Raw genomic sequence first — 27,135 nt, 5'->3', positions numbered from 1 at the left:
TGTGTTTTTTTTTTTTTTAATTGTATAATTCATTTATACAGAGAAATCATTTGGATGGATCTATTTACAGTCTTTTTCAATTTTCATTCCACTGGCAAAATATATAGTTCACGTAATTGTCAACATTTACTTGAACTGATCACCACTATAATCTGCCAGGACACAGGGCTTTTCCTCCTCACCCCTAAAGACTACGACCTCATGTGAACAGAAACACTTTATAGTAAATGACTCATCGGTCTTTTTTTCCCTGTTCTGAATCTGATACCGTCAAATTTTCAACATACCTCATTGCTTCTTTTCAAACCCATTATTTGCAGGTATTGTAAACCAAGGCAAATAAGGTCCACTTCCCCCAACCTTCTACAACTTACTACACACCCTCGAGTTTAGTTTTTACTATCTCCTTCCACATTCTGGCACAACCAGACATTTTTACTTTAAGACAAAACTACTCTCTTTTTCCTATTTTTTTTTTTTTTTTTAATTATCACCAGTCAACGGCCTCCCTCTTGCTTGTCAAACACTAAAACTTTCAACAAAATCCTTAACGTCGTTTTCTTTCAGTAGTCCAGAGATACCGGGTCATTTCATGTGTGTTTACCACTCTGAAATGCTACACTTTAAAAATGGCAATTTTCTTAATTGGCTCAAAAACAGTATGGCTTGGTTTCACCTGGTAAAGTTAATATGATTTAAAAAACATATATTTATATATATATATACATACAAACGCACACCCATTTTTAATCAAGAAAAATACTTTAAAGATGTGCCGATTTGAAAAGGCATCAAAGTAAAAAAATAAAAGCAAATACTAAAAACTGTAAAAAAAAAAAAATTAAATAACTGGCAGGTTAAATGACTGAGAAATGAGGACTGAGCAGTGAAAAACAAATATAAAGTGTTCCAGTTGACAAAATGGGAAACTTATTTATGTTTTTGCTTTGTTTTCCAAGGAACTTATGTTTCGATAAAAATTCTGAAATATTACAAGTATTCCATATTTTAGGTGCCAATGTTAAAATTTCAAATTCTGCACACAAAGTTTATCAAAGAAACACTGGTAAAATCCCAGTATTTGCAATACTAAGTTTTGGCAAATACTGTAAATATCACGGTTGGTTGGTACTGAAAAGTCATGAATGCAGAATGAAGAGAAAACCTATTTGATTTGATTAAAAACACCAGGCTTGAATGTTCTAAATCTGAGAAAATATCTAAAAAAAAAAGATTGCATTTTAACAGTAACCTGTATATATACCTTTAGCTGCCATTAAAAAAAAAAGAGAGAAAAAGGAAAAACCACCCAAACCAACCCAAAACACAGGAAGTGTTAAGACTGGTGCTAAGCAACCCTGCGGCGCGCCCACGCTCGCCAGGCGGGAAAGCAGACGGTGAGCGTTTAGGCGCCTTCACACCACGGTCTCCTTCCGCCGGCCGCTGGGCTCGGCTTTGCTCCTCGCCTTCCGGGGGCCCGACTGCGTCCGCGGCGCTCTGGCTCTCTTCACGCCGTCCGCCGCATGCGCCGGGGAGCCGCGCTCTGAAGCGTCCCCACCGACTCCGACCTGGGGGGCGCTGGGCGTGGTGGACGCCCTCCTCTGGGGCCCGGCGCCCCCGGCGGAGGGGCTGCCCCCCTCCCACTCCTCGTGCAGCTCCGGCAGACCCTGCAGCCCGGCCGGCCCTGCGGCCGGCTGGAAAGGGGCGATGGCGGCGCGAAGGCAGTTGCACCACTGCTGCTTGTGGAACGCGTCATTGGCTTGCAGAGTGTGAGCCTGGCCCGGAGCGGGGTCTTGGAAGCGAACTCTAAAGATATTTTTAGCTAGAGAAATAAAAATGGAGAGAAAAGGAAAGCTAACTTAAAAAGGGCTTATTTTAGGCTAAGAGGGTCCTACATCTTAAGGGGGTGCTGGTATTTACACGACACGCACTTCTATTAGGTAGAGACCTGAAACGAAGCCTACTCGGGACTTGTCAGAAACAGCTGCTGCTGTCAGAGCCGTGCAGCGCCTGACAGCCCAGTGAGAGCAACAGGCATGGGACCAGGGGACCCACGTCATTTTTAATTCTTCGTGTAGGGACAGAACTCTTAGACTAAAATGAAATTCGCTCAGGTTCTGAGCAATGTCTACGTAAACTGCTTTGAAACTCGTGGACTCACCTTTATCTGAGTTGCTGAAAGCCCCGCGAAAGGACCCTCCCATCCTCACGTCTCCGTCCTGCAGGTCTTCTAGGACCAGCTCCCGGACCGGGATTGGCTGCCGGTACACCTGGTAGGAGTGACGCTCGTTTCGTGTAACAGGCCGGGTCAGAACCAAGATGTCTTGAAACAGGAAAATGTAAAGTTTCTGGAGAAACAGGAAACAAAGCTTCCTAAGTATGGAACTTTGTGACTTTAGGGCACCCAAATCCATTGCTAAAGTAACTTGATCTGACATGACGGATTTCACACATCTGTTTGCTGAAAGCCCCTTACAAGGGACCCCACAGGGACGGTGACTCCACGGCAGGGCAGGCTCCACTTGGAGAGTGATGCTAACCTCAAACTGTGCAGACATGTGTACTGGCGTGTGACCCCAGACTAAGCAGCAGCTCTGTAAATGCTGCTCCCCAGAGCCTTGGCCATCGGTGTGACGTCACTGGCAACACCAGGACTGTCTACCAGCTTCCTAACAAGGATTAGAAAATGCAAGCTGGCAAAATGTTAATGGGTCTGTTTCATCCCACAGAGATTTAAACTTTTAAAAACATTAGGACTCACGGGAGAAATCAGAGATGTCAGATTTCAACTCTTCCCAAAGAGAACCTCGACTTATAAATTAGGCTTCTGAAAAGCACATCATGAAACAAAAATGCCATCCACTCTTACACTTAGTTCTAGCAGGTATTTTTGTAATTAAGATTTGAAAAATAAGTTTGCTTTCATTCAATCTGCTGTAGAATGTGTCTAAAAACGACTTCCATCACTATACAGTAAACTGCAAAAATATTTTTGAATGTTTTATTAAAATTATAAAATAATTTACTTAGAAAGGAACCCCTAGAAAAACAAGATGTATGCTTCAGAACTAAAAAAAAAAAAAAGTATTACCGATTCTCCTGAGACATTTAAGTCATTCTGTAACGAGAGAATCCAAACGTTTGCTTTATCCAAGCTGATAACATAAAATAAAAACGAGTAACCTTCCTTCGTTAGGTGATGAATTTATTTTACAAGCCTGCTTCATAATTTGTGTTGGAAGATTAAACAGGGCTGGAAAGGAAAGTGAAACCTCACTTCGTGTTAGCACCGAGATACACTCACGTGTCCGTTTTTATTCCTCAGTTCCCCATGGCAGAGCAGTACTCTGCTTGCTTCAATTCGAGGATCCTTCTGCTTTTCATCCAGATACTCCAGTTTGTCAATGTAATATTGGCATTCGGATTCACCTTTCTTCAAGTTGATATCAGAGAGAACTCCTTGTATTATCAATACCTAAAAATTATCAAAAAATTGATGAAGCATTTTCAGTACATTAATTTATCCTACAGGGCTAAAACATCTCACTAAAATGACAGAATTATTGTAAACCTTGAAGGGATTCTAGAAATCAGTTAATTCAGTCAGTCCCTTCATTTCACAGATGGAGAAACAGCATCAAATTGAGTGATTTGCCCAAAGTCATACAGCTAGCCAGGGAAAGAGACCAGATTAGAATCAGTCTTCTGATTACAATATAAGTATGTGTCACATCTTTATTGCTCAGTGAACAGTACACTAACGTACAGAACACTTCACTACGCTGATTCAATATGCAAAAAATCTGAGTATGTCATTGTGCACTTTTCTAAAGCAAGCGAACATATAAATTTGCAGGGTAAGAATCATTCATTGGCCTACTTACGGCTTCCTCCAGAAGCTGAACATCAGGGTGGTCTTTCGGAGTGTGTCTAAGAATCTCCTTTAACAGTAAAGGATACTTGACTAGGCGACTTCGAGGAATATCCAGAAAGCTCCAAAGATCTAGTTTTCGACTGAAGGGAGACTCAAGACACCGCTGGAGGAAGTCTTGGACTCTGGGGTCCTGCTTCTTTTGATCAAGAAGAGCTTTGGCTGCCAGCTGGTTACTGCAGTAGCCTTTGTAGGCGTTCAGACCTGGCAACTGGAGAGTAAGAACAGAAAGCAGGGTGTAAGTTCCTGTTGCGATTTAGTCCCTTAGTAAGCCTGTGAACATGAAACAAAACTTACAGCTATTCTTGAAAGTTTTAATGAGCTGACATTTTCCTGCAGTTAACAGTGGGGGAAGGGTAGTGTTCTGGGCTGACATCAGAACCACCTTTCCCCATTTCCCTAATTTGGCTAAACCTAATCAAAGACTTGCGACTTCTACTTCTCCCAGCCTTGTTAGATGCTAGTCTTCTGTATTCCTGGGACACCTGTCACATCTGTCACCAACACTGAGCCTTCATATACTTGGCTATCCTCTCGCTAGATCATAAACGCGGACACTGTCTTTGATCACTGACCCTGCAGCGATGCCTTCTGGAGCAGAGCGCAGCATCTGGCAGGCACTCAGATGTTAACAGAAAGAATGAATGTAACTAATGGCATATACTGTCTGAATTGTGTCCAAGGAGGAACACAGTTTTAAAATAAATAAAACTGCATCATTCATGAAGTATTTTAAACAGAGATGGTAACTTCTTGTAGGTGCATAAATTTGTTCAATTATAATGCCTTGTTTATCTGTCTTTAGAATCCAGTTACTACAGCAAAGCGATCTGATACTCATCAAAAATGACAAGTATGGCAGACCTGTAAAAACTATCTAAACGAGTCGTGACGTACCCAGTTCACAAGAATGTGACCAATTTGCTCTACTGTTCCATCAGGCTTAGTAGCTTCTCCTATTCTTGCCAACAGATCTGAAGTGTAAAAAAGCAGGAACACCAATTATTGGTTTACTTTTTAAATAATTCAGCACTAAATTAGTAGTTTAGACTTAAAATTACTTGTATTACTGCTGTTCGGATACTAATAAAAATTAAGTAGCATAGTTTACCTTCATGCAGAGGTATGTAAGCGTCCAAATCACCAAATATTTGTGTTAATTCCTCTTCTGACATAATAGACAACTTTAACATGGGGTCATATGATAGGCCCTGCTCCAGGCGTGTCCTGAGATCAAGCAAATAAAACATGATGAGAGATCTGTACTTAAAGGCAAGCATGACTAACTATATAAAGCTAGAGTGGATTCTATGTTACACATAAAATTAAAGTGTATGTTAGTCCCCAAACAGACTCTCCTACGGATACTCACATCTGAAGAGATGTGTCTAACAAACCTCATCTAAAAAAAGTATTCGCCAGTAGATAGTTTCTAATTTTCTTCTTCTAAAGGTAAAAAAAACTATCCTTTAGAACTTGTGAAATGTAATTTTTAAAAACTAGGGCATATGATCAAAAGTTACTTACTGACCTTTCTTGCAAGCTTGAGATCCTCAATTAAATCCTGTTCACCTCGGGACATTTCATACATTGCCTAAAAAAATCCAGCAAACACCACAGGTCATTAGATACAACTGACACTTACCATTATTTAACTAATGTTTTGAACTGTGCCTTTTAAAGTGACTCAGTCTGAAATCTATAATTCAGAATGGAATCTCAAGCAAGAGGCTGCCAGCTTTCATGATTTTACCCTTTCATTAGAGTTGTAAAGTTTGCTGACTGCCACCTGTCACAAAGTGCTACTCAACACGTGTTAGGAGTTGCCACTCAAACACAAAAATGTAAGTTGATTCTGCCACGGGCATTAATTTGCCAGTCTCCTGTCAAAACATATGTTCAAAGTACAGGGACTATTTTTTTGCGTGAAAGCCGACATGTATGGCCTTGCTGCTGGACACCAACCAACCTCCTGACGCCGGATCTCCTTGGCAGTTAAAGACTCCTTCATAGTGACGTCTAACATCTCTGACCACAGGACACTGCTTCTCCTTTTGGCAGGTGTGGGGACTGTTGATCTGCTCGATGACTTCTGGGCAGAAGCTGGGGATCTGCTATCACCACGAAGGGTAAATGACTTAAAAGAGAAAACAGAGGTAAACAAAGGAGAAAAGATTTGGAAGATACAGTAATTATTCCTTCTTCTTAAAAAAATCAGACAAATTAAAAACAAAGTTCTGAGAATTTCTCGATGCATAAAACAGTCACTTATCTAAACTTTATCATTCTGAAATATTGATCAGCCAAAATTCCTTTTAGGGAATAAAAGCTATCCACGACCATGCTTTGATATAAGATGCGCATATAATCAAGTTAAGTGTGTTCTGGTAACAATGTTTCTTACCAGCATATTCCAAAAAGAAAATTGATGGGTAAGTACATTAAGGTAAACCTGTGTGTACAGCGCAAAGAAAAACGCGAGCTTCAGGCCTCTGTCAAACGCCCCTCACTACACTGCTTGCTCCCCACCCGGCCCCACGTACCTGTATCGTCTGACCAAAGCGTCTGACTGCTCCATTTCTCACAGGAGAGATTAAATTGGCCAAGGATGTGACTCGAGCTAGAGGTCGAACTCTTTTATTGCTTGGCTCCTGTAAAAACAAAAACAGATTAGGTTAAAATACTGAGAACACTAATGAGCAGTAGTAATTTATTTAAAAAATAAGCGGTCTAAGAAAGGCCAAATATCTGAATATCACCGAGAACATAGTATTATCATTAAACATAAGAAAAACTAAAATCGACAAGCAAATTAGATTCTAAAATCCTGTAAAACTTTTTAGTATGATATAGAGTTCGACTTTTAAGAAACTACATTTTTATGAAAAATTTCAAACATACACAAAGGTGGAGAATAGCATAATGAACCCCAAGTACTTACCGCTCAGCTTCAACAGTTTTGGGGTGGCACTATGTTTCGTGCCCGCCCCACTGGAATATTTTAAAGCAGATCCTAGGCTTCACATCATTTCCCCCTTAAACGCTTCAGTGTGATGCGAGAACAGCCTTAAGTGAGCGTGTCTGATGATGGGACGGGCTGGCTCTGAAGCCGGTGAGGCCCCTGTCTTGGGAAGTGCTCAAGCAGAGGTGCTCGCTAGGGAACATCCTGGGCCTCAGTTTCCTCAATTGCAAAATGAGGTTAATAGGAGAACTCTTTTGAAGTTGTTATAAAGATTAAACAGGATATGTTTAAAGGTCTCAGAACAGTGCTTGCGACATCTTATTGTTTTAGCTATTACTAATATTTTTCTTAGAAATATTTCCACTTACCATGGAAATGTTGGGATTTATAAATAATTAGATCCTCTCTCACATATTTAATTTATTAACTTAAGGGGAAATTATTTACAAATTCATGAGAAATAGTTATCATTGTACATGTATTATTTTTAAAACTAATAATAATAGCATAGCAAATATATCACCTCTTATTCAAGGATCTCAAAACTTTACAAACTGCATTTTCCTATGTTCCTGCTAGGAAAATGGAGGCATACCATTAGATGACTCACACAGCTACTGAAGTAAAGAAGGCCCGACCAAAAAACACGCCAATCCTTTATGATATCTGTGGAGTATAATTATTTGTTTGTACTTGATGCCTTTGACAATTGTGGCATACTTGACAAAATAATTTTGATGAGAATTCAGAAAGATATATAATTAAAATTTTATATTAAAATTCGCACTTAAAGATAAAATTACCATTTAAAAGTGCTAGATGAAATATGTTTTTCTAAAAATTCTTTGATATGACTGAAGTCATATGAAAAAGAGGTACGGAAATTGAGTAAAAATAATCCATTTAGAGCAATTTAAGAATAAAATGGTCGAGTCAAAATTCTTTGCCGAGAAACTTAAATGATCTGAAAAGTCAAAGAAGCAACTGGACTTATTAAAGTTCTCGACGGGAGACACACAAATCAGAGAAGAACGAGGCCCACTAACGCAGAGGGTTGCAGATAATCCACTCGAGCCCTCGAAGGCCTTAAGAGGTGGAGCTGTAGACCAGCCCTTCCCCCGCAAATAATTAACTCCAAAAGTAAAACTGAACATAAAGCCACTCAAGTGCAAATGTTAAATGAACTGAAAAAGAAACCTTTAAGATATGTAGCAAAATGGCACACTGTGTGGCCGAGGACATGTGTGAATGCCTTTACAATACACAAGTGTGCAAGACTGAAGTGACACATGCCTGGGCAGAAGGTCTGGCATGAGGCATTCCTTTCTGTTTAGTAAAGACAGTACAAAGAGTCTTCTGTTTGAATGGAGATAGAATTACCTCACGAAGTAAGTGTGCCAGCGCTAACCAGAAACAAAGCAGTCACCAGAAAGTTCTGTTCCACATTTTGGAAAGAGGTTATTTCCTCTTCCTTGGTCAAAGCATAACAAATTTAACTTCTTAGTAATCACAAAATCTTTAATTTCAATTAAAAAGTCTATGGAAAGGTACTCTTCCCAGTGAATTTGAAAGGCAGAGTTAGTTTAGCTGGGAGGAAAGTAATTTTTGATATCTTTTTTATTACATAAAATCAAATTAATAAAAGTCTTTATAAGATCAGATACTGTACAACTACTGTTTTCCTGGTAACTCGAAATTATGTGATACTGAAACTTAAAACTATAGAATTTAGATTTAGATAGTTAAATGTAAACACATCTATAACATCTTTCTGAAACAACTGTGGATTTTGCTTATGGATTTTCTCTTTAGGGTGGCAGGATATTATGCGAAGCAGTATTTGGTGGTTAAATAATGTTCCTTAGTCCTTTAGAAACCCATCTACGATCTCACTTCTTCACAAAGAATGTTAGTTTTAAGAGGTGATCTAATCTAGAAGGCCTTGGTCAGAGCGCCTGGCTGGCGCAGTCAGTGGAGCAGGAGACTCTTAGAAAGCCGTGGTAAGAAAGCACGGCGCCGCGTCAGGACCCGGGGTGGCGGTGCCGGGGGTGGTGGGAGGGCGGGCGCCTCTGTACTCTTCGCACCTACTTCCGGGGATCCAACAGTAACCTTCCTGCCTTACTAAAAGGACATATGTGAAGAATGCTTGGCAGACACAATACAAACTTTTAGCACATATATTTCGAAAATATGAAAAATTTTAACGGATACCTTAAAAAACGTGATTGAAATGTGAAGCCATAATGCTGAACATGGTTCACTAATTTCAAGACACACACTATTTGAAAAAACTGACACGCGGAAAACTTTTGTGGAAAATGATATGGACTGATTAGGCATTCATGCGTCACCCATAAGGTTGGGACAAAAGTCTTTTAAAATGTAGGTTGGGATTTGGCCACTGTGAGATACACCCAGAAGTTTTTCTTTAGAGATCCAGATGCATGATTTTAATGATCTCGGTTTGGTTATTAAGAACCTAAACGTTTGCACTGTCATAAAATATATTTCGAAGACCAAGGTTTCCGAGAACTGGTATCACACCTACCACTGGCTCTCTGTACACACAGGGCGTAGGTACGGTGTCTAGAGGTGAGGAGTGAAGAGGGGGCAGGAGTCTATCTCACCGGCTCCCAAGATAAGGCTTACGTATTGCTTTTGTTGCTGTTACTTATTTTTGTTTCGGAATGCTGTTAACAGCGTTATGCTGAATACAAGAAGCTTAAAGAACGGGTACAGATATTGAAACTATATGGTCCGCTCAAAAGACAATCTGAAAATCTACAATATTTACAGGAATAAACTAAAAAATACGAACAAGTTTTACATGTTCAAAGAACTTTCTACCACAGGTGACCTTTCACCAGGGCTAAAGTTCAGTTAGACGGGAAAAACACCCGACACCCTCTAACATAAATTTATGTTGTTTATTTAGCTTAGCTTTTAACCAGACTATCTAGCTTAGCTTGGCAATCACGAGCATTTCTATGGGGAATCTGCGTTTAGACTGAGTTTTTAATAAATTCAATAATTTTACTAATCCACACGTAGTCAGATTTTTAGGTCTTCAGTGTTTTCTGGATATCTATAAACAGAAAATTGGTAAGATCAATTTAAAGTCTTTTATTGGAATGTACCTTACACATAAAAGCAACAATATGGAAAAATTCTGTTGTGAATTCAACTTTTTTGTAAAAGGGTTTTTTCTACCTATGGTGTCATGTAAGAGGGTATATTTCAGGAGGGCCTCTTTTACAGTCAACCAAATCAAGACCCTTAAATAAAAAACAGTATGTGTCTGGGTTTATTTGTTTGGGTTACTGGGTAAATAATCTCCATGTGGGAAGGACTTTAAAATAAGAACGAAAAAAAGGTATTTATAAAGAGATAAAACTGAGTTCTGATCACATGTGATTTCTTCCCTTTCTACGTAGTAATAAAAATAGTCAAATTTAGTTATTTAAGGCTGTGTTGCTAGTACTAAAACCTGACAACATTCCTGGCGGTTTTAACCTTTGGTATAAAGGTATGCCAGAAACATAGTTAGTGTCTGATACCAAACAAAAAGATCAGTTTTAGTATGACCACGTACAACTTGCTCTAATCAATGGCAATGCTGAGACATTTCGAGAAAATGAAAACATATAAGCAAAAACCAAAAGCAAACAAACAGAAAACAAAACCCAGAGCTAAACCGCACCAAATGGAAGCAGACCTCCTCAGGCAGCTCTCTAACACCGGAAGGCGTGTGTGTGTGACACAAAGCCTCACTGAGCTCCGCGAGAAACTGAACGTATTTAAAGTATATAATTAAGGAAGTTTTGATATGTGTATATGGCCACAAAACCATCACCACAATCAAGGTAAGTAGTACAGAGTTAATTGAATACAGAAATGCTAAAGTAGGTATACTGTAGTATGCAGTATAAATGGAATACCCACCCATACAGTGTTAAACCAACTGTCAAAATTAAATAAAATGGCATAAAATCTCTTGACTTATTTTGATAACTATTCAAAAAGACTTTTAAAAACCAAAACGGCTTCAGAAAATTAAAGCAGGGAGGGCAGCAGTATCTAAAATATAATTCATTGGTTTAAATATTTTAACCTATTTTTCTTTCTGAAGAAAAAAAGTCATACACAATGAACTTATTAGATGTGAAAAGAAAAAGAAAAATGAGCTCTAGGTCAGATAGCGATCTAATTGCAATTTGTTCACTAGTATTATCTTTCAGGGGAGTCTTCTCGACTCCATAAAGCAGTTCTTAAGACTGAGTAATATAAATACAAGTTATTTTTTAAAAAGCAACTGTACTAAGCATCAGAAATGTGACCCATTTAACCAAAACGAGTAGCACATATATTTAAAATCTCTTCGTGTACAAGTCTGTGAACGCTCGTGCTACGCTATGCATAAACCTAGCTATGCCATAGCCCCTAAACTTACACCGCAGCTCCGAAACCCGGTTCCAACTCTGCATCTGAATCCGTCATACTGTAATACTCAGTAAGGCCAGAAGTTAAGTTTAAAACTGTACTGTTAACAAATGGTTAAAATCTGAAAAGTTCCGTGAAGTTAGAAAACACTCCTTTGGCTTAATTCTTCTCTAAGTCTTACCTCTTGTTCTCTGAAGGACTGGTTATTCACATCCAGGACTCGTATGGTCCTCTTAATAGGCAGGAGACCTCCGATCTCATCATGCGCCACCATGCTTTACCAGGTACCCCTCAGAACTCTCAGAATCGGTCCGCCTCCGGGCCAGCCCTGTCTCCGAGCCCCGCAGCGGCACAGCTTTCGGCGCGCTCAGCCGCCCTCGGCAGCCATTTGCCCCCGCCTCCTCGCGGCGGAGCTGCCTGCCTCTGCGAGCCGCAGCGAAACGCACGCAGACCCCAGGGCTCTGTGGGCGGGGCCAACGCCGGCCAGGCTCCGGGGGGCGGGCACCTAAGGAGCACGTGACTCCAGTTAACTGACAGCCGGGCACACCTAGGCTTCTCAGTTTTCGCTGTGCAAAAGCAAGCTCTTTTTCAAGAAGAGGTCTGGAATGTGTACAGGAAGACGAGTAGGGAAGAAAACCGGGCCACTGGCTAGGCCTTTCCTGGTTCCGAAGCACTCCCAAAGAGAAACTAACTGCTCACCCAGGTCACCTGCTCCAGCGCTTGGTCACAGGCGCGGTCCTTTTTCTATAAAACTCTATCACCTAGAAGGGCATTTAGAGCGGACAACTTGGCAGCTTTAAGGAAATCATAATTCAGAGCTAAAATGTGTATATGCTAAAGAGATGCCTAATTATCCAGGAGCTTGCCTTTATTTTACACGAGTACAAGCATAGTCACAGTTGTAAAATTACCTACGTCTCTGCCAACCGGTTCCTACCTTTTTTTCTTAAGACCAGCAGAGTAAGAGCAGTGGGCACCCTCAGGTCACTCTTTCCTAAAGCACATCTCCCCAGGGCTGTGGGCAAAAGGTAGTTGGGCTCCCTCAGATTTTAAAGCGCGGGCCTTGCCTAGACTTAAAGGCAAAGAGTTTTTCTTCTGCTTGACAAATCTGATTATCTGTGTAATAGATGTTTTAGAACATAAATACATAAAAGGTGATTTCTACTCTAAAAATGTATAACAGGGTTGTTCTCTATTGTGAATTAACTGATCTTGATATAGCCCCAATAAGGTAAAAAGGCCTACTTGTAAAGTCTTGCATTTTACTGGTGAAGAAATGAAGTTCACAGAGGTGGAGTGACCTGCCTGAAGCCACATACAAGTGATAGTCTGAATTTCTTGTTTAAATCCTTTCCTCTATGAAAACTCACTACTTCTGATGGTTTGGTAGGCCTGCTACAAAGCAGATTTTCTTCTTTAACAGAAAGTACTGTATTCTATTTTGAAAGGTAGGATTTTGATTCTAACTGTATATATTACTATAAATCATATAATGCTGGTAATCTGCAAAAACACTTCTATTCTTAGGATTTATGAGGAGCAGAGAAGCTTGAAAACTCTATTATGCAGAAGGCACTATTCTAGACACGGTGGGTGATACAAAACAGTAAGTTTCATCCCTGGTCCTAAAGTGCTACCAGACCACTGTGTAAGGCCACATGGAGAGGTGACTAATACAGGGCAGCTTCTGCAGATTCTAAAATAAGCTGTACAGCTAGTCAGTGCTACGGGAGTTCGGGAGAAACCACTCTGGCAGGTTTCCAAGCTGAGTGGTGCCTTGGAGGCCATGGTATGCTCTCATAGGTCTGAGCAGGGGAGATGTGCATGGTGTTCCCCAAAAACGTAGCGGGGTGGTATGTGTGAACGCGCAGTAAGGGCTATGGGTAAGGGGAGAGGGAGAGGGGCAGATGCAAGAGATAAATGCACCTTATGTTATAACGTGGTGTTTAAAATGGTTTGAAAGATAACTCACTGGAAGCAACACAAAAATCACAAGCGGGTATCAAGAACTCTGTGTCAGGTAGGAGCAGGATACATGCAAGGGACAACAAATGCACGAAGTCGAAGATGCCTATGATTTTAAAGTTAGGAGGGTAACTGTTAATGCGAATAGAGAAATAAGGAGGAATAAGCTTTGAAAGAAAATCCTGAGTTTCATGTTACATATACCGAGTCTGAGGTGGTGGAAGAACATGGAAATGGAAATACAGAGCTAGCATGCGGGAGTGCTGCCCGAAACTGCGAGGCCAGCAGGGAGATTTAACTGAGGAATCAGACACACAGGGATCAGCGTCCGAGCTTTGGGAGGGAGTGAGATGCCTGAGGAATAAAGTCTGGACAAAAGAGACGGGTCCAATGCTAAGGGAAAAATTTTGCAGATGGAACAGTCAAAAGGAAAGAGAGCAAGATGCCAAGGGAAGAAAAGGTGTTAATTACAGCAAAAAGGTTAAGAAGGGTAAGAAAAGACTCATGGATTTAGTGATTATGAGTCTAAGGAGGACCTATTACAGAGGTTAAAGAGTAGGACAAATAAATAGTGGGCACAGACTATTTATAATGACAAATAATCTATTAAAACGATTTACGAAGGTTTGCGGGGCCGTGTTCTTGCAGGAAGGCCCAATGCTGCTCTTCTGTAAACACCAATGTCTTTCGTATCCAAGATGATGGTAATAACTCGTCCTCCTGCACTGAGACTTTTTTTAGCAATGGAGACTGGTTATATTTCACCATCTATCCTTTATCGCCCGGTCATCAATATGTGTGCATTGACACACACGATGCAGCTGGCCTTCAGAGGAGCTGTTTGTAGAAGATAGCTCTATACAGCATTCCAGTGGAGTCACCTTAGAGATTATGGAATCCAGTTCCCTAAATGTCACGGGTCAGAACACGGATCGGCCTAAGCCCTCCGAGACAGTGAGAGGCTAAGCTAGAAGCCAGGTGTCTGGCTCTGTTAGTTTCAGCAGCACAGCCACTTAGTTTCATAAAGGAACAAAGGACTTCTGCACAGCGAGAGGAAAGAAGCTTCTAGGGTAATCTCGTGCGTCTCTTACCTGATGTCTTTCTCCGAACTAGGTTTTTCTATTCAGTTCTGATACAGATAAGGCCAAGATAATGAAGGGAAGGAATAGCTCGTTTCTCCCCTTCAGCTGGGGACCCATGAGGTAAAGGTGGAAGTCTTCATATGTAACAATAAAAAGCCTACAGGAGCCAAATAGGGTCTCATGGTGACAGTCGTAGCACAAAAATCCCAGCTCGCCAACCCTAAAATCTTAGTTTCATTTGAATGTTCGGGTTTGTGGTCCAAATATAATTTTGACAACTGCAGATAGCATCTAAAAAAAGCAATAATGAACACGGAGTGTTCAATTAGCACTCTGAGTGACGAGCCTGAGCGTCCTGGCTCCAGCAACGCTTCATAAAATCAAGGGCTGGAGGGGTCCTTTGAGATCACTAACTCGTCCTCCTCAGTTTTCTTAGGAGGACGTGGAAAGACAGCCACAAAAAAGAAAAGGGGGCTGTCAGTCCTTACTCTGCGCTAGGAGCTTTATTCATGCTATCTTATTTAGCCAACTTTACGAAGCATGTATTATTACTTTCATTTGCAGGTGGAGAAATCCGGACTTGGAGAGTTTAAGAGTCTCGTCCCAAGTCGCATGGGTAATCAATGGCTGGGAGGGCTGAATCTGGCCTGCTCGGCACCCACTGGAACACGCTGTGCAGAGAAGTCACTCAGTGTAGCACCTTCAGCACATGTCTGGTGCATGGTCAGGCTGGAAGCCAGGGGCAGAGCCAGGTCCAAAACCTCAGTCTCCCAGCACGGGACGGTGTTTGCTGAAGAGCTGCTAGTATTTTAGAGAAAGAACCAGAAAGAAAGTCGAGAGATTATTTGCCTTCCAGCCTTTTTCTATCAAGGCAGGCAAGTAAAAAGATAAGAGATCCAGTTGTTTTAAGTTTTAGAAGAGATCCCGATTCAGTTTATGGCTATGGGAAGAGAGAACTAAGTCTAAGCTCTTTGCTGCCCTCTACAGGGGATACTGTGAAGTGCAATCGCTAACCTGCTTTTTTATAACTTTGTAATTAGGTTTATAAGGACCTTGTTATAGAGAGGGATGCATTAAAAATCTTTTAGTCTGTAGAGAAACATTTGTATTTTCAACCCTTGTATAGCTCTCATGTTTTATATCATTAAATTAAACATATATTTAAAAATTGTATAAGTGTATAAAAAGATTCCAGAGTTCATGAGAAATATTTTGAGGACTTTTTCTAAATATAAGAAAAGCATGTTCTACTTTAAAACTCTAGAGTTCACGATTACAAATAACTACTATGTATCGCACTAAAAATAGGTTAGTTAAACACAGAATTTCAAGTTTTACTAAAAAAAGAAGCACCGATTGAAAGATCAATAAAACAGAACTTCAGAGGAACTAGAATTCCAAACTATCTAATAATGAGTTAAAAAAAAATGACGAAAAAAGTAATTGCATTTGGACTAGATGAGTATGAAAGAAGTTAGTAATAAAGCTGTATGTGGGTATGAGCTTTTAAAAAGCATTTGGATTAAAAAATTTAAGTGTCTGCAAACCTTACTAAGAATTTGGTTTGGGAAAAGATGGATCCAGATCAATTAAATACTACTAAAAAGACTATAAACACTTAAATTTTTTTCTTTACACTTAAAAATGCAAAAAACCCCCCAGGATACATTATTCTTTTAGCATAGAAAGAAATGCTATCTCCATGTTTTTAAATGCTTTTCTTTGACAGCAGTAAGGCTCACCTTCAGATCAAGGCTGCTAAGGCTTACAACATCATCATCTTTTGCTCTTCGTTTTCTTTTCTATAAGAAAAAAAAGATTTCATTATTATACAGAAGGAATGCACGATACTCCACTAAACCAAGACTCTATACAACTAGAAAAATCACTTTAAAAAGTGAAGTCTTTGGCTGTGTTTATGAGAATATTTTTACGAGGGATGTTCATAAATGATCTCTACCATATATATTGTCTAAATAGTGCACCCGACTAAATCATCTCTTGTCGTGAAGTGATGCTATCCTTTTAAAAAACCTACTTAGGAAGAAGTTTTTCAGAACCAAACTCTTATGTAAGTCAAAGGCTGTCGAGTTTTTAGGCAACAAATTTTTTAAAGAAAGGAACACATTATGTATTCTGTGGGAGGGAGGGGTCTTCACTAGGAAAAAAAAATCATTTTCTCATGGTCCAAAGTAAGATTTGTTGCCTGAAGCAGGATTTATCAGCTGGAAGATGACGTACACATCCCTGAAGTACCTTCCAGTCATTCATCACATTCATTCAGTCCTACTGGCACCATTAGTGGCAAAACTGTGTATACATCTTTAATTCCTGGTTCTTAATGAATACTGAAGACTCTTTAAGTAACATTTCATTCTCCAACATCTCAAAATATCTTTTCAGGTTATTTGTGATAGAGCTAGGTTTTGTGAACTCTCAAAACTGACCAGACATAGCTCCCTTCCAGGACCTGACCCAGCCTTGAAGAGAAACTGTTGGGAGTAGAATCGAAATCGAGCAGGACAGGGACAACAGAGGACAGGAAAGATAAAGTCCAGGTAGAAGTGGAGCAAAAACAGGGAGCCTGGAAGTCTCAGAAGCAAGCCATCCTGAAAACAACAAAAGGGGGAGCTCTATGAAGTTACAAAAGCTATCTGAACCAAGCCTCTTTGTGAAAAGTTCAGGAAAACTAAGTTCATTAAAATGAACAGAAAATTCTCCAAGTCAAATCCTACAGAAAACAACTCTAAGAAAAAAAAAAAAAAAGAACAAAGGGAAGAATAACATCCCTGCAGGGAATGAAGGAAATGCTTAAAGAAGCAGAGAAAAGCTGTAACACACTATTTCAAATTTAGCTAAAAGACATTAAGAAAATGACACAAGACATGGAAGAATATAAATCAGAATTAGAAAAAACTAAAAAAAAAATGGGGTGACAGAACTCAAGAAATCTTTATTGATCCTAAGGTCATATCCAGACGATGCAGAAGAGTATGAATAATAATATGATCCTAAGTTTGCAAAGCAAACTAAGTGAAATCCTGCATCTGTGTATCTTACCTGTGAGGCTGTGTGTATATTCATGAATAACTATATGAGCAAAACAGAGAGGGATACACATGGTGTGGCTGACATGGGCTAGAGCAGAGGCTGGGGGACCGAAGGACTTACACGGAGGGGGTGGGGGGAAATATGGGAGGAAATTGCCAAGCAAAAAGACTGTGCTGAGGGGAAAAAGCACGTACATGATCACACTGACGCATTTATATAAAATTGTACATGTGTGGGCATGTGTATAAAGAAATTTAACAATTTTATACATTCTTCTATATTTTCTTTTAAACATTTTAAAGTTTTGCTTTTTCGTATTTATATATTCAATCCACCTAGAGTTTATTTTGTATGTACAAGGAATGAGGTGAAACAGCCAACATGTCAGCACCCCTGGACACCATTTCTTGACAGCACCATTCCTTCCTAATGCTTATGACACAGTTAGGTCTCACATACATGTTTTGTTCCATCAGTCTATTTATCCATCCTTGCACCCATTATATGCTGTGTAATCACTATACTTTTGGAGTAAGTCTCAATAGCTAATACAGTAAGTCTTATGCTCCCCGACTTACACACTACTTTTGCTGTCTGGGCCTTCCACTTTTCCACAGAAATTGTGGAATGAGATCTATTATACTCTCATGGGATTTCTATTAGAACTACACTGAATTTATGAATTAATTTGGGGAGAACTGACATTTTTATGCTGAGTCTTCCTTGCATGAGAATGGTATATTTCTACCTAATTAGGTATCCTATGTTCTTTATTAATGCTTCCAATATTTCTCACCAAACTGAGATCTTTTCACAGATTTATTCCTAGCTTTCAAAATTGTTTTTTCATTAAAAGCATCTTTAAAAATTATATTTAGCGGTCTATTGCTAGTATATATACATTCTATTGATTTCTTTTTATAACTTTTATAAAAAGTTATAAACCTTGCTTGAACTCTTATTAGTTCTAATAGCTGCTATTAATATCTCCTTGGATATTCTGTGTAGACAATCACATTTTTTCTAAGTAATAAAATCATACTGTCCTTTCCTTCCTAATTTGTCTTCCCGTCTTACTGTGCTAGCTAGGAACACTAGACTAGTAAATGCTGAATAGATGTGGTGATAGCAGGCTTTTTCTAAATTTGAAAGGAATGTCCTAAACATTTTATCATATGTTGTTGTTTGTGGTAGGTCTCAGACTAAGGAAGTTTTTTATTCTATTTCTGGTTTGCCAAGAATTTTATCATGATTGGGTGTTGATTTTATTTTTTTCCACTCTTACCTTTCCTTCTATTTCCTTTGGTTTGCTTCATTATTCTTTTCCTAACCTCTTGAGTTAGAGGCTTAATTTTTGTTCTTTTCTTAACCTATGTATTTAAAAATTATAAATCTCTCTCTCTTAAAACTCCTTAATTGCATTCCGAGAGTTTTAATACATGAACCACAAGACATTTCTACAAAACACATCTACAAGTGTTTTCCCAAGTGGCATACACCCATCCTGAGTCTATGCAAGATATCTTCCCTAGAGTGCAGGAGGAAAACGTTAGAACTTTTTTTAAATGCATTTCTTAACCCTTAAAAATAAGCTTAATTAATATCTAATTTACAGATGATAAGCTTATCATCACTCACATTATAAGGTTAAAGACAATGGCGACCTAATCAGACCCAATAAGAAGTCAGTCTCAAACTGAAATTATCATGGCTACCCGAAATACATATTTACGTCTACTATTATGTCTCACTCTAAATGAGTATTGTGCTTTGTGATATTAGCTAATAATGGTGGTCCATGCATAAAAATTATAAGTAAATATATCAAGGCTACGTGTTCAAAATATTTTTGCTGACGGGCTTGCAAAATCAAGTTTGGAGACACTTCTAAACTTTTTCTGTTTAAGTTTAGTCTCGTCAGCTAGTAAGGGAAAGGGATCAAGATGATAAAAGTTTCAAAGGAAAATATAAAATTGCATTAAAATCAGGAGACACTTTTGATGAATGCTTTACTGACCAATTAATATGTGTAATCAGTATAAGAGTACAGAAATCTTGAACAGGAGTTCCCAATAGTAATATAAATTAAAGACCAAAAAAACAGAACATAAATTAAATATGTATTGCTAAATGCATCAGCACATCACCAATACGTGCACACAAGAGAAGTCTGGCAAACTAGAAACAGAATCGTTTTTGCTATTTCTCTCAAACAAGAAAAGTGTAAGAATCATGTTCTATTTGTACATACTTTAGTTATTTGAGTACTATAAGGTAATGAATGAGTTTTTAATTACAAAAAAAAATCAATTTTCTGGTGTCACTTTGGACAAAGTTAGATAATGCCTCTGTAAAGTCTCATTTTAAAAATAATGAAGCAGTCCCTCTATACTAAAATGATTAATAGCAAAATAATTCATTCATCATATATACTTTTGTATTTTTCAATCAAGAAAAAAGGTATTAAGACTATGTGCATAAAAAACTTTACATTTCATAATATAATCTCTTAATTTTAACACTAGCAGGAATAAGAGGAAGGATTATATAAAGATGAGTAGGTCTGGTAGTTTTCAAAGTACGTTTTATATTTAATTGAAATAAAATTTTCCTTCAGTTTGTTAGCAGAAAAGAAAATAATTAAATTAGACTGCCAAAAACTCTGTATCTCAAGATATACAAGAGAAATACAGACAACTGAACTGTGCACCAGACTTAAAGACAACCCAGGAATTAATCCTATTTAACGTCTTAAATAAAAAAAACCCAGGTGTCTACTCACCAAAGTGAAGTCCCAGTGGGGGCCAGGTGTTAAAAACGTGAAGGAGCTACCTCTCCGAAGGGAGTGTCTGTTAACAGGAAATTAAAACAGTAGATGAACTGAGAGCAACTTCATTAAAATAAAGCACCAGACAGTTAAAAAGCTATCTTTTTCATAGTTTCAAAATCATTTAAAGTAGCCTTTTAAACATTCAATCATAGAAATAAGAGGGAGGGTACGCAAAAAAAAAAAATCAGGGTACAGGTTCCGGTCACTCTCAGTCAGATTTTTTTTTTTTTCAGTCAGAATCTTTACAAAGGTGACAGACCTTTATAAAATTAGTGACTAGATTAAGAATATATATAAAAAAAATATAATTCACCAAACCAAGCAGAATGTATTTTAGGAATATACATATGTTTCAGTTATATGAAATCTCGTTATATATTGCACTAATAGGTAAAAAACAGTAAATGATGCAAAAAATTGTTGGATAAAATTTAACATTTATGCTTAATATTTTAAAAACAAGAATAAAAGGGTATTCTTATAAAAAATAAAACCTAAATACATTTAATTTGCATTTCATATTAAATTTCTTCCATGTACTGATTTTTTAAAAAAATTAAAATTAATAAACCAAATAAAAAGCTTTGAATTACATCTGAGGCAAACGTCTCAAGTAAGATTAAAATCTGATTAGGATTTTGTTCTTTATTATTAAGTGACAGATTTTTCTTTCTGTCATCTTTCCATTCAATGTGAAGAAATAGAGAATTCTTATGACAAATATCTGTCTTCAACTTTATAAAATATAAACCTCTATGTTTATAAAATATGTAAAAAAAACAAAACATCACTAGCACAGGAAATAAAGACAGTTTATAAACTATACTTTTGTTAATCACTTCAGATGTAAATAAATATTTCCTCCCTTGTGGAAATAAATGAAGATGAACCAAATGAGAGAAGCGCATGCTATTTATTCAGAGCTTGCTATAGCAAGGCCCCCATCATTTGCATTAAGGCAGACTAAGAAGCAGGCTGCGGAGGAATAACTTTATAGTAGAAAAAAGAGATGGCTTCAGATGTGCCCTGGCTGGAGGCTGTGTGCAGCGGGGAGCTGTAGGCAGGCTAACTAGGAGCAGGGCATCCTATGTGATTGATTGGGGCGCAATTTGTCTTGCTCTGGTTGAATCTAAGTTAGAAGGGAGCACCAATTTTAGGGAAGCTGGCAGTTATTGATCGAGTCCTGGGTATCTGGGGCCAACTGTTATAGAAGTTATTGTTTGGCTTCCTGAGTTGTCAGGCCATTGTCCTTTTGTATGTTCCGCCTCTCATCCTTGATCCTCATGGTCTTTGTTCATCGTAAGTTACAGAAACACCACAAATGGCTGTTTTTTCCTGCAATAATTTGCAAGCTTAAATCAAATACAAGGGCTCCTGTAGTTTTCAAAGCTAAATATAAAGCGGAGTTTATTTATATTTTAAAAGAAACACAAGGGAAAAGGGCTGCAGGAGAAAGAGGATGTCAAAACAGCTTCACAGAAGAATTACTAAAGCTGAGTCAAAGAGAAAAGGCAATTAGCACAGCATATAGGAGAGTCAGGAAGGCGCTTTGGGCATAGGGAATAGCAATGTTCGAGGGGTGAAATGAATTACATTCAGGAAACTGCAAGTAGTTGCTTATGTTTGGGAATCAAAAGAAATAACGCAGAGCTAGGTCATGATGAAAGGCCTTCCACAACCCTTAAAGAGCAAGACTTCATCTTGAATACGTGGGGCAGCCATCAGTTTGAATCTACGCAAGGAAGAGGCTGGCTGGGAAGAAGGCAGGGCTGGCAGGAAGACCAGGTTGGAGGCAGCTCCAACACTGCGCACGGTCGGTGGCAAGGGGCTGAGGCGGCAGCAGCAAGGTCTGGGAAAAGCAGCAGGGTAGAAAGAGGCCACCATGACAACATGCGTAGGTTTCTCCTTTTCCTCCCTATGCCGGTTCAGTTACTACCAAGGCTCCTGGCGTAGTGAAATACGGCGCCACTAATAATAATTAGAAATAGATGCAGAAAGATCTTCAGGTATTTAAAGCAAATAATTCCTAAAAAGTTATTTGGGAAAGATTTGTTAAATAACAAAAATTCAACCAAGTAAACTTTAAAGATCAAATTGGCTTTAATGAACGATTCACGAACTGGGCAGCATCCCATCCAGCACACAGACAGGAGCGCCCAGCAGCTGCCCAAAATAGGTCTTTAAAGGCAGAGAGGGGGCAGGAAAAGACTACATTGTTTCAGGCAAGGTCACCCTCCTGAGGGGAAGGGACCTACCATGCAGATTACTTCAGGATTACTTCAGGAGCGCCACCAGGAAACCTCACCTGGCCTGGCTGGCCATAGACTACATCCTGGGAGGCTGGGCCTGCAGGTAGGTCAGGCCAGAAACCTTGGCTTGCTGGTGTGTGGGCACAAGTGACTCCATTTTGGGCTTGCTCTTTCTTTTTAACAAATTAAAACACAGTAAGCCTTTGATTACTCTTGGAGATCAAAAAATTTGTGGAGCAAGGTAAATGAAGGAAACGATTCTGCAGCTGTGGAAAAGGCAAGCAGCAATGAAGAAAACAGCATGCTTTTCGATAAAACACTGTAACGAGGTGTGTAAGTTAAACAGAAAGACATCTGAAATACATAACTCACATGACTACACGATAGATATGTTATAAACAAATGCTGCAAGATTATATGAAGAGCAGAACCTTCGCACCGTAAGTCCATAGACCACTTTTTAAAAACACTGCTTTGGGGGTAAGTGTTATATTAATCACATGGTTAAAAAGAGCCATCTATGGGGCCTGGGTTGTGAAGCAGCAATTACGATTTCTTGGGTTATTTTAAATCTAATACAAATGTTTACTACAAAGTGGTAATCATAGTGGCACTTAAAATATTCGGTAAACACAAGTGTTCGGGAGAACACAAAACTAAAGTTACTCATTTCTTTATTCCCTAGAATCGACCATACTGACCTCAGAATGAATTCTATGTTTGAAAGCTGGAAAGAAAAATAGCTCTTAGGAATTTTAAACAGGTTAACAAACTGGAAAAATATTCCCCATTGGATGGCAAGATTCTTTCCAGAACTAGCTGTAATCAGCTTTACAGTAATGCTATTTTTTCCTATTTCAATAACAAGTACCTATTTATTTTGAATACCCATGGAAAAAAGTAACCCGAAAAACAAATTGTGCCCAGAAAACATGCGAGACAGTGCCAACTTTCAAAAATCTTGGAAAGACATAGTCATTTTTCACAGAGGTCAGACTCAAAATGTAATAGCTATTTTAAATCCTTGTGGGAAACATTTTTTTGATTTCACAAAGCATTATTAATATTATAACTACGATTTCTAGAAAATTCTAAATAACAGTTCATTTAGAGAGGAATTTAAAGGTTGAAATAAGAAGTGACTGCCTCTCATCTTTTCAAGAATTTTTGTCCAATCTCCCTTCTTATACATCGAAATAATTATAACATAAGGCATAAAATAAACTAATATATGAAGGAACTAGCTTGGTATATAAAATGGTGTTTCCTACTAACACCACTGTGATTATTCCTTGCCTCTAACATACTTCCTTTCATATTATTTGGTATGTTTTTGAACAATGTGCATTATTTTTACACTAAACTAGATTTAATCTAAACGAAGCCTAATTACAATGGTAAAACTGATGTTCAAAAAGAGAATCATCCTGCTCATTCATTCTTAAGCCAATTTACATTTTCAGAGATTATGATTTGTGTCACTGCCCTCTCCTATCATGGCAGATAATTAAGAGCTGAATTGGAATTATAAATGGCAGAAAGGTAGCTCAATGAACATTTTCATAAAATGTACTAGACAATATAAGTGAAACAACTCCGATTAAGAAGGAAAATAAACTACAAAAACATAAAGATATTGGCTTAAAATAAGGAAGGTATTTAAGGGTTTACAATGTAAAACAACCAAAATAAATTAGCGAAGTAAAGTTTTTAAAAAGTGAGCAAAATAGAAGGATCAATGTTAGGAATACAGCAGAGAAGGTCGCTGAAATGAGCAAGAAGGAAGACCTGAGGCAAAGGAACACCTGAAATATGACAAAGTGTAACTGAAAATTGTTTGGGATGCCTCCACATCTGTTAAGAAGGATCCTTTCCCGTGTGAAAACAAGAATACAGTAGTGCTGAAAGGTAGCTGCTTGGCTCAGGAAGTCGCTCCCACGCACCAGCAAGTGCAACTCCAATAAATGCCTCAGCCTAATTACAAACTACCAGACATAACCTGTAAATGCCAAGGGTACCAGGAATGCAGAAAGAATGATGTAAACCATACTCTAGAGTTAAAATGTGTTGATTTTGGGGGTGCTGAAATATTCAGGCTCTCGATTTCTTTGCAAATTAGGCAAAAAAAAAAAAAGACAATTATCATAGAAACAATTCATTTATTTGGATCAAACATCTGATGTAATAAACCTCTCTGACTCTTTTGACTGCTCAGCATCTTTGTCATTAAGGAACTATCTCTTCTACCTCTTAAAGATTCTGGAGGGGCTGATAATCACGTAGATTCTACCCTCTACAGCATGCGGGGTTTCTCCCCTGTATCTGAGAGTCCCAAACAACAGACATCTCTTAGAACACCTCTAGTCTGGAATACAGTCGAGCATCTAGAAACCAGCACACAAGTTCCAAGCACCACCTTAGCACCTCTGTGTTATGCGATTCTAATACACTTCTCAGGCTGCCTTACCAGGAGCATCAAATTCAGAAGTGAGGGTGCAGGGGATAAAAACAGTAAGTAACAGTGAGGGAAGAGAAAAATATCTAAAAGTATACATTATTAAAAATTAGTAGCCTTTGAGAAACAGTTTGACAACTTCTTAAAAAGTTAAACTTCAGTTTGTCATATGACCCAGTAATTCCACTGCTAGGAAACCCACCCAGGAGAAATGAAAACATAGGTCCACAGAAAGACTTGCATGTAAATGTTCACAGCAGCTTTATCTACAATAGCCAAACCGAAAACGATTCAACTTTCCAAAAACCGGTAAGAAGGACAAAATGTGGACTATTCATTTTATATAATGGAATATTATTTAGCAATAAAAAGGAATGAAATACTGATGCATGCCCAATATAGATGAACTGCAAAAACACGCAGATGCAAAAGATTATATATTGCCTGATTCCATTTATATGAAATGTCCAGAAACAGAAGCTTACAGAGATGGAAAGCAGGTCAACGGCTGTCCAGGCTTGGGGGTGGGAGTGGAGAATGACTGCCCAAAACCTGAGGTAATCTTTGGGGTGATGAAATGTTTTAACAGTGGATTGTGGCGATGGTTGCACAACTCTATAAATTTATCAATAATCATTAATAATTATTTAATAACAATTATTAAATAATTATTTAATAATAATTAAACTGCACGCTACAACAGATGAACGTTATACAAGTTGTATCTCAATAAAACTTTAAAAAGTACAGTCATTTGATGTAGGAGCAGATAGTTTTAGGAGCTAATGTGGCATCCTTTTATTTTTAGCAACTATTAACAGAAATAGTAATAACAGTCCTGGGTTATCAAGAACTGGCTCAATTATTTGTGTTTATATGTCCTGATTTAGTATAAAACGTTGTGACAAACGGCCCACCCAAAAAGTTAAATTCCCTTAAACGGAACAGGAATCCTCAGATCTGAGTTTATACAGAAGAAATAAACTCAGGAGAAATAACTAGCCTAGCCTGAGACCGTGCCTTTAACCCTGGATATCCATTCTGCAAATTCAGCAATTCTACTGGAAAAACAAATTCAAAGAGTAAGGCCCATCACTACTGGCAGATCATAGATCACAGTATTATCTTTCTACCCATGGAGAGCGTTACTTCAAATCTGTTAAAATATTATAAAAAACCCTTGAAAGGGTGATACATAATGTTCAATGGATTCTCCCAAGGCCCCGCAGGGCAGAAACACAGAACTATTCCAACGTTATTTATTTACATCCGCTATTTACAGTATTTGCAAAGAAGGGCTCCTCAAACGTGGCTGTGAGTGAAAGCCATTGTTCCACTGATCGACATCACTAACCCAAGGCTTTACAGACGTTCTGTGGACGGAGCATGGCCAACGGAACGCTAAGCGAGGAGTCAGGAGACGAAACGCATTCCCGGGGCAGCAGCGACACCTTTCGTGGACACCTCGCTTCGGACCCCGCGGCACCCGCAGCATCCCAAGCGCTTCCGCGGACTACGCGTCGACCCCGCGGTCCTCGCCGCGACCCCACCGGGCAGGCCTCGCGGCTGCGGCCCCGCGAGGCAGACGCCGGGCCCTGCGTCCCCAACTGGGTCCAGGCCTCGGGGCAGTGGCGACGGGGCCAGGGGCGCCAGCTGGCAGCCCGGCCCCAGCTCCGCGGGAGGCCGGCTGTCTGTCAGAGGTCACGCTGCTCGGGGTCACGGCCTCCCCGCCGCGGCCCCCCCGCGCCCCCCGGACAGTTCCGGGCTCATTTGCATTTCGGAACCGCCCCCATGCCAGCCGGTACCGGCCCCGCCGCCGGGGAAGGGGACCAGGGAGTGACCGGCCGTGTCCCCGCCCCCGCCAGTGCCCCCAGTCGCTGCCGGCCCCCCGCGCTCACCTGCCGTCCAGCTCCGGCCCGGGGGTGTCGGGCGAAGGCCCCGCGGCCCCGCCGGCGCAGAACTCGGACGCTCGGCGGCTTCGCCTCCGCGGCTGGGGCGGCTTTTGGACCACCGGCTCGGGCTCCATGGCGCGGAGGGGGCGGCGCGGTGGCCGGGTGCCCGGAGTCCCTCAGGGACGGGCACCGAGCCCGACGGCTTTGGCCGCGAGCGAAGTGTCTGTCAGGTACGCGGCGTCGCCACCACCGCCGCCATCTTCCGGGGTTTGAAAATG

At 39.6% G+C, this 27,135-nt stretch overlaps 1 protein-coding gene across 2 annotated transcripts; it reads right to left on the bottom strand.

Moving 5' to 3' along the window:
- NET1 (neuroepithelial cell transforming 1) lies at positions 1–27,135 on the bottom strand. Of its 2 annotated transcripts, XM_039870991.1 has the most exons (12): positions 26,864–27,135; positions 20,214–20,280; positions 16,123–16,182; positions 6,475–6,582; positions 5,901–6,068; positions 5,463–5,525; positions 5,043–5,142; positions 4,829–4,905; positions 3,885–4,142; positions 3,305–3,475; positions 2,162–2,348; positions 1–1,822 (listed from the first exon to the last, which is right to left on the bottom strand). In XM_039870991.1, exons 1-12 carry the CDS (start codon positions 26,989–26,991, stop codon positions 1,416–1,418), a joined length of 1,794 nt encoding a protein of 597 aa, XP_039726925.1. In that variant the 5' UTR covers positions 26,992–27,135; the 3' UTR covers positions 1–1,415. The 2 variants fall into 2 exon arrangements, with proteins under 2 accessions (XP_039726925.1, XP_039726926.1); XM_039870992.1 differs by lacking the exons at positions 16,123–16,182; positions 20,214–20,280; positions 26,864–27,135 and adding an exon at positions 11,515–11,775.

The sequence above is a fragment of the Pteropus medius genome, unplaced genomic scaffold (assembly GCF_902729225.1).
Source record: "Pteropus medius unplaced genomic scaffold, Ma_sr-lr_union100, whole genome shotgun sequence".
NCBI classification, from domain to species: Eukaryota; Metazoa; Chordata; class Mammalia; order Chiroptera; family Pteropodidae; genus Pteropus; species Pteropus medius.
This window is presented reverse-complemented; position numbering and strand designations above follow the sequence as displayed.

Coding starts and splice junctions, on each gene's coding strand:
- NET1 (XM_039870991.1), bottom strand. CDS start 26,991: ATGGAGCCCGAGCCGGTGGTCCAAAAGCCGCCCCAGCCGCGGAGGCGA. Junction 16,183..20,213: donor CCCACTGGGACTTCACTTTG/GTGAGTAGACAC, acceptor TTTTTCTTATAG/AAAAGAAAACGAAGAGCAAA. Junction 1,823..2,161: donor TTTCAGCAACTCAGATAAAG/GTGAGTCCACGA, acceptor TTATTTCTCTAG/CTAAAAATATCTTTAGAGTT.